Here is a 13,051-nt window from a genome sequence, read left to right as displayed (position 1 = left end):
AACAACTTAAAAATAACTCTGGTTTGAAGGTAACAAAGGTTTCTTGAACGTTACAAACAGTGGTAACTATATGTTTATTTTATGTTTAGTTCTGAAAGATTATCCGAAAAGGTAAAAAATTGCCTGGTCCCTGAACCTTCAATCTTAGGAGGGCTAAGTATCATGATAATCATTTCGGTTGTTACCTCGTCTTCATCTAACTTAGGAGGAGATAAAAATCTTTCCGTTTTGGAGGATTTTTTTAAAAACGATGTTTTGAAAACCCGGTCCCCGTTTAGCAGGGTAACAGATTTTATTTGTCGTATATAACATTGGCTTGAAATTGTTGCCGTGTATCGAACAACTACCCAATCATTGACCTTAAGATTACTAAAGTTTATAAGAGGATGGTCATCATCGTCACTTATTTCTTGCTGATTTTCATCATCATGTTCTTCTGGTTGGATTTCTTTATCAAGTTTTTTCAAATTAAAACAGGGAAGGTCTTCATCGTCAATATTTTGTAGCTGGTCTTCTTTATCATCTGATGATTCGCATGAACTTATTTCAGAAACATTTCTACTAGTAGACGGGTACAAATCAGATGTAGAAACACTTTTTCCTGCTTCTACAGTAAGCTTCTTGCGACGCGGTGCTTTACGCTGCTCACAACTACCCATACGCATTTCTTTTAGGACATCCAAAACTGAGCTTGAAATGCTTGACTCTAAAATATTAGAATCTGTACCTGTGGTGGACGATGCAGGTAATCTTTCCTTTGGTTGCGCAGGATTTAGAGGGTGCAATCCAGTTTTGGCAAATCCGGAGATTAAATTTTGCCTTCCTTTGCCATTCTCTTCAATCTTGTTATGGAGCTGTGCAAGCAATCTAGGGAATACATCTTTTGAGAGTGTAGTCATTTTCCGCCCTTGGCCTTTCTTCCACGTTGTCAGAATTTCGCGCCAATATTTCTTAAGTGGAGAATAAAATGCGACGTCTAATGGCTGCATGACATGGGTCGCATTGCTTGGCAAACAAATAAATGCAATACCCATTTTCTCGCACGTTTTAAGGACGTCTTCGGAAAAGTGAGAAGATAAGTTGTCCCCAATGAGAGCCTAAAATGAAAATTAAATATGGGTAAAATGACTTAAACCTCTCTGTTATACCTACTCACCTTTTTTTCAGGTTTATTTTTAAAAAATGGAACTACCACAGTAAAAAACCAATTTCGAAAACAAGCGGAATCGAACCACCCGCTTTTAGACCTATTATATCTGGCACCTTTAGGGCCTCCCTCACCCAAAGCCAAGCTCCAATAAAATGTCAAACTTGTTATTTTGATATTGCAAAATAGGTCCTAGGTGTTTACACAGAAAAAAAATCAATTTAATCTGCCCTGTTTGCGAAGCATCAAATTTTAGTGCGCTGCCATTTACACCGAAAAAATAGTCCTCGTGATGTCATTTGATCTAAGTATTAAATATTTGGTACCCGCGTTGTAAACGTAGCTAATATTTCAAAGAAAAGTTATTTCCATTTGCTTTTCATGTTTTTAATAAACCTACTTAATTAACCTGAGATAAATCCTCCTCTCGAATTCTACCTTTGTCCTTCATCAAAAAAACTGTCTTAGAGACCTAGACTGTGTAACAATAAGAAGAAGACCATGGATTCAACAATTCTATTCCAGTTTCTGCTTCTAACAAATCATTGAAAGCAAAAACTAAATTTTAGCAAAATATTTTTTTTTAAACATTATTTATTTTTTTCAGAATTTCTTTGTGACTATTACAAGGTGCCTCAAAAGTTATTTTCTAAGTAAAAAATCGATAAAAAAGAAAATAAGCCGTTTATTTTTAAAAAAATATTAATTATTTAAATACACACTTTAGGAATTTATTTTTTTAAATAATATCGTGCACATGTTTTCCCTTGCGTTCACGACACTCATTCAACGTAACATCAAAATTTCTGATGACGGATACGCGGGTAGGCTCCGTGATTCTCCCATTTCGTCGAGAGTATTTGGTTTAAACTGCACCACACAGGGAAAAGTCTTCATAGAAATGAAATCAGGACTACGTTGAGGCCAATTTATTGCACGATTTGATGCAATGGATATGTATGACGTTGCTTCATCCTACTGGAACCATGTTCTTTGATGGAAAATTATGCTGTTCAGGCAACAAAAACTCGTCTAACATGCTCACATTAACTGTAAGAGAACATCCCCTTTCACCTTCAAAAAGTGTAAGTGCTCGATTGCTTGAATTACGAATTCTAGCCTCTGAATGGCATCCTGGAGTTTTAATTCTTACACCAATTAAGTTTTAGAGGGCTTCAGCTTTAGGTCTTCGTGCAAAGTGCGATGATCTATGCACACTTTCGAACAGAGATTAATCCGTTCCACGTTCTCGAACATTGGTCATCTGGATTTTGATTTATCTAGTGTTGAACCGGTTTCCTCAAACTTGTTGGGTGAATAAGTTTGAGGAAGAAATGCATTTTTGCAATGACGTAAACCTCGAACATTGGAGAAATATCTTGGCACAATAGTGTACACTTAAAAAGGACTTGACCGATGATGATCCATTATTATACCTGAACTCATCATGATTCCAGATAAAATGTCTCTTAATAACTTAAAGGATTTTTAATTAATTTATGACAAGGTATCAGCTGTAAAAAAGCATAAAAAATTGAGTGTGAACTTAAACGTTGAACGTGAAATACCATTTTTTTAAAGACCTCAACCTTTAACATATTTTTAAATAAACCTCTAGTCTTACCCATTTTAATCCTTGTTTCAACATTTCCGTATATAAGAAAGACACCCTCATATTTATATCATTCAATCAATTTTAAGATTAATACACTTCAGTCAAATTTAACCGTATTTATGTTTTAATTCTCTTATAGGTACTTTTTATACCTCAACATTATTATTATTATTATTACTTTTTATATTTGCAAACTTGTATAGGATTTTTAATGTTAACTAATGTAAGAGACTTAAATAAATGCAGTATTTCTAAGTTCAAGTAGCCAAATTACATTCCTTGTTGGAGAGTTAAAGAAGTTTGAGTTTCTTTTTGTTACTGTACAATACTTTCCCTTCTTTACATCTTAATTTCGCATTAAAGATATTAACCTAAATTACGAACAAGCCATATCTCAAATGGTTCTTGATAACTGCAAGTATAAGGTTGTAGTAACATATTTCTACTACAGAGAATGAATCACATGTCCTTAGTAAGCAAAGTAGTATTATAGTTCTGTAAATTCTTATCTACAAAGTTTATCCACCAAAATCTCGCGATAAACACAATCAAACGCCTTATTTGTAGTTTTTGTACATCAAAAACTACAAATAAGGCTCTACAAAGAAAGCTATTCTCTCTGCTACAGAGTGAAGTACTATAACTGTTATAGGATATGAAATATTGGAATCCAAGCTATAATTTCGGAAATCAGTCATGGCATTTCACCTTATCTTTGACCAATTTTTCTCAAAATCATCTTGTTCAAGGTGTAGAGGAAAGAAATCGAGAGATTGTTTCGTTCACCTGATGAATTATTAATTGAAATTACAGTGGACAGTCGCCAGATTATACACGTTTTATAATCATCGCCATTTTGTTTTTGCAGCCTTTTCTCTATGATAATAGACTAGTTAGGGCGGAAAACTGAGATAAATTAAAAGAAAAACGTGGAGATCGAAGTAAAATCATTATGTTCATTTTTAGTTACAAGGTAGGTATAAAAGTTATATATTGTTAGTCCAAAAAGTTATCGGTATCGTATTTTAAAAGTGACTTTCTCCTAAATAAAATGAACTGCAATCAACTAACCTTTTCCTGTTTAGTATAAGCATGCAAAAAAAATACTTAATGCAGGTTTACTGTGGCCAAGTATTTAATACAATAAGACATGAAATTGCACTTGATAACATTTTAAATTAAACACCAATATGCAAATCATCCTTTATATCCAAACTGTATGTGAATACACTCATGGTAAATGTTTTTTTTTTTTAAATTTTATACCCCAAATGTTTTCTGCTAACGATTTTATTTCTTTAATAGCTATGTGGCAATACCTGCGTCATTAATGATTATTATACCAAAAAACTGCTACACTTAGATAACATAGGTCAACAGGCTAAGAAATATCCATAAAAATAATAATATAAGGATGAATTAAACAATTTAATATACAAACTGATAAGGAATAACATTTCACTTAACTCTAATGACTACAAGGGATTTTCTAATGATCTTCTTCTTGAGTTTTGAGATATTCTTTATATTTCGACTCGCTCATTAACTCTTGAAGTTCTAATTCATTGCTTAGTTCCAGCTTGAATAGCCAACCTAAAAAATTATATTATTTGTACCTAATTCATATAAGTTTTAAATGATATTCATGAAAATATTTTGGTTTTAAGTAAACTGTTACTAATTTTATTTAAATTTTTCCACTCTCAAATGAATTCACTACTATTAACCATGATTTCAACATGCTTTGAGCAACCTTCAATCTTTTATCTTAACCTTAGACCTAACAATATTATTCAACCTGCAGGGGGTCTGTTATTTAAATTTTCTTTGATACCAGATTGTTGCAAAATCAATGATATTTTGTTAATTTAGATATAGATAAAAATATTATGATATTATATACCTTTATCATAGCATGAGGTATTAATTAAAGAAGGGGTTTCTTCTACTTCAACATTCTTCTCGACAATTTTCCCACTAAGAGGACTGTAGATTTCACTGGCAGCCTTAACACTTTCTAATGCACCGCACTCATCTGCAAAAAACTGATAATTTTAAGAATAAATGTGGACAGAAGGGCAGTGTGGGGCTTTTTTTACCTTTCTGTTTCACTTCCATGCCCACATCGGGCAGTTGGGCATATACAACATCACCTAGGGCCTCCTAAAATCATTTTACAGAGTGATGCAAATAAATGTAAACAAAGTATTCCTTAATTTGAAGAGCAGATTTCAATATTCTTGTGCTACGATTGTAAAAAAAAAGGTAATTTCAACCCTTATTCCACACAGTATAGGACTTCCTTGACTTAAATTTTAATATTTTGAAAGTTGGAGGAAAACCCTAGTATTTAGTTAGTTAGGGAAATATTGCATTAAAACAGATTTGGAGTGCATCGACAAAGGAGCAGTCCTAGGCCTTCTTTAGAAAGCATTGCCTGACCAGTTCTAAAGTTTACACTTACTTTTGAATCTTTCTGTGTATATAAAGATGACTTACCTGGGCATAATCTGAGATTCCTACAGTGCCAAGTTTTCCATCAATCATCACCCATTCGTGTTTTTGTGTGAACAGTCTTTCTGAAATAATATTTCTCATGTGCATTAAGCTTTTATGTAGGTCAGGCAAGTTGTGTTCTGGCACATGTTGCCTAAATTCCTTATTTTACTGTTAATATAACTTCTAAGTTACCTGCATATAACTGTCTGGAAGAGTGAAGAAACTTCTGACTAGACTTCTTTGGCAGTTGAGAGACATTTTTGAATAACCTACAGGATACGTTACATAAAACGCGCGGTACCACTGCCATTTCTCGTGACTTCTTCGAAAATGACTCGCTCTTATCGCGAAACTATTAAAAATAAGTCCAAACTGTGTGAACTATACCAGTGAGCCAAAGAAGAAGTGATAAGGTGGTCAAGCTCGTGACATTAATTCTTTTATCTTATTTTATTGTAAACATTATCGGCAGACTGATTAAGTTAAACGGCTTATTTTTTTAAATTTTCTGTTTTTAAATATTTAATTTCTAAATTATTTTGCTATTGCTATTTTCCCTAGGGCCTTTTAAATAAATAATATATTAACGTCTGTCACTGTCGTTCCATTTCAGCTTTCATTTTATAGATAGATGGCACTGTTGACAGTTTCGGGTTTATAGGCCGTCTATTTGTACGTCAAATTATCGTTTAATCAAGTTAAGTTATCGATATTCTAAACTATGCATATCTACGTTTTTTCAATATACAACGAGGTATCGATATTATGACTTGGGGATCTTTCTCAAATTAACTAACAAGAAAAGGAATGTGATTGAAGTCATAAACATAATACAAACTAAGCTTATAGGTTATCTGTATCGATACTTGAATCATTTTATTCGCATTGATTGACAGTTATGACAACTGATTTTAGAAGTTAAATGTCAAATTTTACAAAGCGCATTTTGTGTGTGCTCCATTTTGCAGCCCGCTTTCGGAAAAACAGAAAAGAATGAGCAGTACTTCAAGTGGTTGCAAATTAATTTCAAGAGTGCTTTATAGTATACAGTTTTTTAGTTGCTTATAATATTGATTATTCTGCTTATAGGCAACCCACCAGACGTCCTTATCAATATTCAGCATAACTTATGCAGACGTCTTCGATAATATACAACTCAAGTTAACACTTTTGCTATAACTTATTAAGAGAAAATACAAAGCCTAAATGTTTTAAGAAATTAATTTATTTTCTTCTAAAAATCTTAATTACCTAACAAAACTCGTAATATCGATACTCGGATCCGACTTACTTGCCATGACTGACAGACATGACAGTTATGACACAAAAATGACTGATGACTTTGGAGGTTAAACGTCAAATTACAGGAAGCACAGTTTTTTTTTTGGTTGAGTCGATCAATCTTTTGCAGCCCGAAAATGGATTTTGTGTAATCTAGTGTTGTAAAAATCCGGATTAATTCAATATCCGGACAGCATTGATTCGGATGAATTGAAAATTCGGTTTTTTCATCCGGATTAATTCATCCGCTCGATGTCTCGCCCGTTCGGCAAATTATGCCATGTTTCGGGCTCGATGCTCGACCGTCCGATAAACGTTTTTTATAGCTGTTTTTCGAATATAAGGTATGCATTATGCAACCCATTAGACATTTCGCTTTTACGGATTCATCATGTAGATGTTAAAACTAAAATAGCTAATTATGTATGTAATAAATCAAGTGTATTTTAAACGATGCAAAATATCACTGCAAAAATGCTTTGTTTACAAAAAAAACTTCTGAAGGTCAGGCGACCCTTAAAAAGTTCGGGCGTTCTCATATTGTCTCTTATGTTTCTAAATGAGTACAATAAGGATAGATAAAGCAAGAGGTTTACACAAGGCGACGCGGCGATATTGCCGATTGCCGGGTTATTTGTCCGGACGATTTAATTCGGATTCTCTTAGCCGGTGGAACGTGCAACTTCGTGTCACTTCGTGCAAGCTTTTATTTCATTGTCGGTCGAACGGGCGGCGTGTATCCGGACGATTTAGATATCCGGATTGATTCGGAATAATTTGATATTCGGATTGAACGGACGATTAATCCGGACTCTTCGCATCACTAGTGTAATCAGTAAAAAATAAGCTGTACTTCAAGTGATTCCAAAATAAATTCAATAGTCCTTTTAGTATACATTTCTTACTTTTAGGATAGTTAATCCTGTTTCTAGGCAACCCATCAGTCGTGCTTGTCGATATTCAGCATGACTTATGCAGACCTCTTTGATAATATACATTATCCAACTCATGTTAACACTATTTATATAATGTTTTAAAAAATGTATTTATTTTCTTCTAGACATCTTAATTAACTAGCATAATATATAATATCGATACTCGGATCCGACTTACTCGCCACGACTGACAGATTTGACAGTTATGACGCTATTGACAACTGACTGATGACTTTGGAGGTTAAACGTCAAATTTCACGAAGCACATTTTCTTTTGGTTGAGTCCGTCGGCCATTTCGCAGCCCGAAAATGGCTTTCGTGAAAGTAGTGAAGAATAAGCAGTACTTCAAGCGGTTCCAAGTTAAATTCAAGAGGCGCAGGCAAGGTAAAACCGATTACTACGCGCGTAAACGACTCATTGTTCAATGCAAGAACAAATACAACACCCCCAAGTACCGCTTGATTGTCCGTCTGTCCAACAAAGACATCACGTGTCAGGTGGCTTACTCCAGGATCGAAGGTGATAAAATCGTGTGTGCCGCATATTCCCACGAATTGCCGAAATATGGCGTTAAAGTGGGTCTTACTAATTATTCGGCCGCTTATTGCACCGGTCTCTTGTTGGCACGTCGTCTCCTGAAACAGTTGGGATTGGATAACCTCTACCAAGGAACCACCGATGTCACCGGTGATGAATACAACGTTGAAGCCGCCGAAGACGGCCCAGGAGCTTTCAGGTGTTACCTAGATACTGGTCTAAACAGGACCTCGACTGGTGCCAGAGTTTTCGCCGCCATGAAGGGAGCTGTAGATGGAGGTTTGAACATTCCCCACTCGACCAAGAGGTTCCCAGGTTACGATGCTGAGTCAAAGAACTTCAACGCTGAAGTTCACAGAAACCACATTTTTGGCATCCATGTTGCTGACTATATGAAGTCTTTGGAGGAGGAAGATCCTGAGGCATTCAAGAGGCAATTCAGCCAGTACATCAAGTTGGGAATCAACGCTGACCAGATTGAAGGTATCTACAAGAATGCCCATGCAGCAATCAGGGCTAACCCTGAACACGAGAAGAAGGAGGCCGCCCCAGTGGTCACCAAGAAGAGGTGGAACAGGAGGAAGCTCACTTTGGCTGAGCGTAAGGACCGCGTTGCCCAGAAGAAGAAGAGCTACTTGGCCAAACTTACTGAGCAAGAGCCTTAGATTTAAGTTTGACATTGTTGTTTTATAATATAAGGCATTATTCTGTGTAATATACACAGTCATGCAATGATAATGTTTGTTTTATTTTTATTGTTCTATTAAAAATATTTAAAATTTTTCAATTTTTTTTCAAACTCATTTATTTTAAGACACTTTTTGATTTATTGTCGCAAATCTTTAAGTTTAATCTAATCTCATCTGATAAATAATTATGATGGGTAAATAATTATTCAAAGCATGTAAATAAGCAATACTTTTAAATATCAAGTGTGTATAAGGATTATATAAGCACATAAACACCCCTTAGAGTAAATTCCTATAAAATTTCGCTAAATCGAAATTTTGGCAACATAGCATGGAAATGCAATTATTATTTATTATTAACTTTTGTTTTTTATATGGAACACCTTGTATATCAGCGTTTGCCCTACTTGTTAACAAATTTAAGTTTTTAAGGGTTAATCAAAGAGACCTGTGAAAAAATGGTTTCCACCTCTGGGCCATTTTTTTAACTCAGTTTATCAAAATTTAATGAAATTATGTCTTTTTCCTTAGTTAATGTCAAAAGTTCACATATGAGGTTTCTTGGTAGGGTCGAATCTATATAATGCCATTCTCACCAGCCTGGCGAATAAAAATCAACAGTATAGCATAGTAAGTAAAATCAACATATACGGGGTGTTACAGAATAAGATGCTGATCCTTAAGGATGTTAATCCTTAAGTGATTTTCAGTTTTGAGCTACAGGGTGTTAAAATCTTTTTGTTTATCATAACCTCATCAGTGGCGTAGCTTCGTTTAGTGGCGCCGGTCATCAGAGCCCAGTCACGCTCATGCCATTTCTGAAGAGGGGGAGGGGGACAAAAAAATAAAAACTCGATAATTTTTTAACAAAATATTATATTTATATAAACCTTTCTGCTGTCTACCCATTATGAAAACTCTTTTTTTCGACATTTGCTTTCTGCAAAGAGATCTATTAAACACTCAAGCTTCAAACCTTAAGCTCTTTTATTTTCGATGCTCAAAAGAGCCAAGTTACTAAGTCTCGATTGCGACATAGTACTTCTTAAATAATTTTTTATTATTTTTAATTTCGAAAAAGATCTCTCTGCAGAAGCAGTAGTCACTGGAATTGTTAAAAATAATAAAAACGCTGCATGTAAATCTTTAAAACTAGCCGTGGCAGTATGATGATCACATATCAAAAGTTTGGCGTTTCGACCCCAATTTCATATTGTAAATCATCATTATATTGTTCAAATAACAATACCGCCCTTTTCCTAAGTTCATCATCACTTAACTAAATAAGAAATTTTGGGAATAGAAAGTTAAATTTTGAAGAAACATTGTGAAAACCTGATAATCGATTTTTTAACTGGTTGATTACAATATCTAGAGTAGCATTATATACTGAGATTTTAAACTTCTTTTCGGCATCGGAAAACCTATAATCACTCAGAAGTTCATCAAAATACTTTTTAACTTGTTTTGCTCGTTTTTCTAAAAACTCAGTGTTTACGCTGCTAAAATTATTGCTTCACTTTTAAGTTCATCAAAATTTTCTCTACAGTTTATCATTTCTGTATAGGCACTTTCTAAATAAGCTGTAGCCTCCATCATATCACAATCTTTGGATTGTAAGTATTGTGAGGCAATATTTAGACTTTGCAATATTTTCGAGAATAGCACAATAAGTAAAATAAAATCAAATTTTTCGATATATTTTTTAGACCTGCTGCTTCGCTTCTTTACCTCTTAAAATTATATCTGTCAAAGCATGCAAAACTTCTTTGTAATTAGCCCTTAAGGCAACCAAAGCATCGTACCTCGAAGCCCAATGAGTAGGAGCTAGTTTTTTTAATGTGATGCTTCTAACAGGAGACTGTTTTAACAAGTCCCACCGTTTTACACTGCTTCAAAAAAATACATACAAAGCACCCACATGATCGAAGAAATTAGAAACTTCGGATACTCCGTTAACAGCATCATTGATAACCAAATTTAAATTTTGGGCTGCGCAAGGCACATAGTGAGCATTTTTTTCCATATCAATTATTTTCGCTTGCAAACCATTGTAGCATCCACTCATGACACTAGCGCCATCATACCCCTGACCACGACATTTGAAAATCTCGATATATTTCTTCGTAAACACATCGTTCACAAACTGTAATAATCCTGTGGCAGTATGATCAGTAACAGCAAAAAATCCTGTAAAAATCTCCTTAATCTGAATATCTTTTGGGATTTGACTGTTTTCGTCCTTGATAATTTTAACAATGCGAAATATTAGACTAAGTTGGTCAATTTTGGTAATGTCTTGTGTTGTGTCCAGAATAATTGAAAAAAAAGGAGCATCTCTGATTTCAATAAATAACTCAGTTTCTAGTTGTCCCGCCACTAGATTGATAAGCTCATTCTGTACCGTAGGACTTAAATATCTAATTGATCCACTTGGTTTCTCTAGTAATTGTCGTAGAATTGGGTCGTATCTTGCTAGTAAATTTATAATTGATAAAAAATTTCCATCTACTAGAGTCCCTTCAACTTCATGTTTTGAAACCCGGTGTTCTCTAAATGGGAGTTTGCGTATTGCCAGAGTTAATGTGACATCTATAATTCGACGTAAAACTTGTCTCCAAAAATTGGCTTTCTTTCGGAGAATGTCTTCCATCTGAGAATCTATACATTTATTTGCCTTCCAGGCATCATAAATAACACATGATTCGATATGAAAATTGGCATTTTCATGCTTATTAATTTTTCTGGATAACATGCCCCAATTGGATATTCCTTGTATCCAGTTAATTTTGAAATATGGTTTTGATCTATTACCAAATAACCAACAAGGTTCACAGTAACAAACGCTTTGTTCCAAGGAATAGCACAACCACTGCCTAGGCACTTTTTAATTTCGAGAAATAATAAGTTGCCGAAAAAAACCTACCCCCGGCATTTCGAGGAAAAGATTCAGTTGGCTTACAAGATCCGTATTTAATAATAAATTTTTTAATGAAAACGTTCTGAGTAAAGGAGTTGTGCTCTGTTATTTTCTTGTGGAACATTGGTAGAGGTTGATGTAAAGCCAAATGAAGTCAAGTCAAAACAAGAATGGGTAATTTTTAAAGAAGCAGAAGGTTTGCTTTGTAAAGAAGTTTGAGATTAACAATTTTTTTCGTTATTTGATAATGTATGGTATACGCCAGATACGCTTGGCGCCAAGAACTCTGCAGAAACTGGAGCAATTGAGGAATTACTGAAAGATTGAAGTTTTTCAGACGTTGATAACGGTAATGAAGAAATTTTTTCAACAAGCACTGGCGCAGGTTTAAAATAATGACTAATTTTGGGGAGTTTCGAATTCTTCGCTTCTTGTTCTAATCGCCGTTTGTGATACTCCCAGCCACTGGGCTTCTGTTTACTCATTATCAGTTTCTAAAAAAAAAAAATAAATAAGTTGGTCCAAGACACTCTAAGGCAGCACAAGCCGCACAAGCGCAAAAAAAATCCCTTAGTAAGCCCCTCACCATATTAAATTTTTTGATTTTCTAAATTATAATCCTACAATAATAACTGACTATATTAGAATTTAGAATGCTATCAAAGTCAGTCTTGTACCGTTGTAATATAAAAAAAAACATCAATTTCACTCTTATGCATTGTTGTAAATAGCACCTTATTAACTTCCAAAGTCAAGGCGGCCGTATAATATAGATACTTGATGACGGCCGCGGCCGTTGCCTGTTCAAGTTACAGAACATTTTAATTGTGTACATTTTGACTAAATCAAAACTACTAAAAGCTCTGTATTATGCCCATGCAAGGAAGCCGAAAATACAGAAAAAAAAATTATGACAGGCTTATTAAAGCTGATTAAGCACTCCTCTTAGTTTAAAGCATTGGTACTACTTACCTTGCGGAAAAATGCCGCCAAAAAGTTCACCACCAAACTCTTTAAACTTGAATCTCAAATAATACGTCAAAATTCACGCATTAATTATGAAAATAACATATACTTAAACAATGCACGATGCACGCGATAAATATTATTGCGGATTGCCCACTGTCGCCAGTGTTGCCAGGTGAAATAAAATGAAATCATGAAAAATGTAACAAAAAATCATGAGTTTTGGAAAAAAAATCATGAGATGGCGTTTTAAGCCTTATTTAAAAAAAAAAACATACATTATTTTTATTAAAATATTTTTTTGATGAAATAAAGATACAAGTACCAAAATATCTACTTTTTTATTAACAAATTTAAATAAAAACATAAAATTATATGTTAAAGTAAACAAACGTACATAATCTTAAAGTAAATAACTGAAAAACAAAAATCCGAAATATCCGTTATTTTATTCTGACCCA

General features: G+C 34.1%; 2 protein-coding genes across 2 annotated transcripts; one reads left to right on the top strand and one right to left on the bottom strand.

The window, feature by feature from the left end:
- Window positions 1-4,177: 4,177 nt before the first annotated feature.
- Window positions 4,178-5,863, bottom strand: LOC126735086 (glycine cleavage system H protein, mitochondrial). Its single transcript, XM_050438984.1, has 5 exons — window positions 5,454-5,863; window positions 5,262-5,341; window positions 4,862-4,925; window positions 4,666-4,797; window positions 4,178-4,355 (listed from the first exon to the last, which is right to left on the bottom strand). The coding sequence occupies exons 1-5, from the start codon at window positions 5,569-5,571 to the stop codon at window positions 4,252-4,254; spliced, it is 498 nt and encodes a 165-aa protein (XP_050294941.1). The 5' UTR covers window positions 5,572-5,863; the 3' UTR covers window positions 4,178-4,251.
- Window positions 5,864-7,733: 1,870 nt separating this feature from the next.
- LOC126735377 (60S ribosomal protein L5) lies at window positions 7,734-8,753 on the top strand. The gene has a single exon (XM_050439340.1). It carries the CDS (start codon window positions 7,787-7,789, stop codon window positions 8,678-8,680), a length of 894 nt encoding a protein of 297 aa, XP_050295297.1. The 5' UTR covers window positions 7,734-7,786; the 3' UTR covers window positions 8,681-8,753.
- The last annotated feature ends 4,298 nt before the right edge of the window (window positions 8,754-13,051 follow it).

The sequence above is a fragment of the Anthonomus grandis genome, chromosome 4 (assembly GCF_022605725.1).
Source record: "Anthonomus grandis grandis chromosome 4, icAntGran1.3, whole genome shotgun sequence".
Lineage (NCBI taxonomy): Eukaryota > Metazoa > Arthropoda > Insecta > Coleoptera > Curculionidae > Anthonomus > Anthonomus grandis.
The sequence above is the reverse complement of the archived record's forward strand: the minus strand, read 5'-3'. Positions and strand labels throughout refer to the sequence as shown.

Bases quoted from the DNA above. Each gene is read 5' to 3' on its own strand.
- LOC126735086 (XM_050438984.1), bottom strand. From the start codon at position 5,571: ATGGCAGTGGTACCGCGCGTTTTATGTAACGTATCCTGTAGGTTATTC. The intron at 4,926-5,261 runs GTAAGTCATCTT...AAATGATTTTAG, and splicing joins GAATCTCAGATTATGCCCAG to GAGGCCCTAGGTGATGTTGT. The intron at 4,356-4,665 runs GTATATAATATC...ATAATTTTTTAG, and splicing joins TACCTCATGCTATGATAAAG to GTTGGCTATTCAAGCTGGAA.
- LOC126735377 (XM_050439340.1), top strand. From the start codon at position 7,787: ATGGCTTTCGTGAAAGTAGTGAAGAATAAGCAGTACTTCAAGCGGTTC.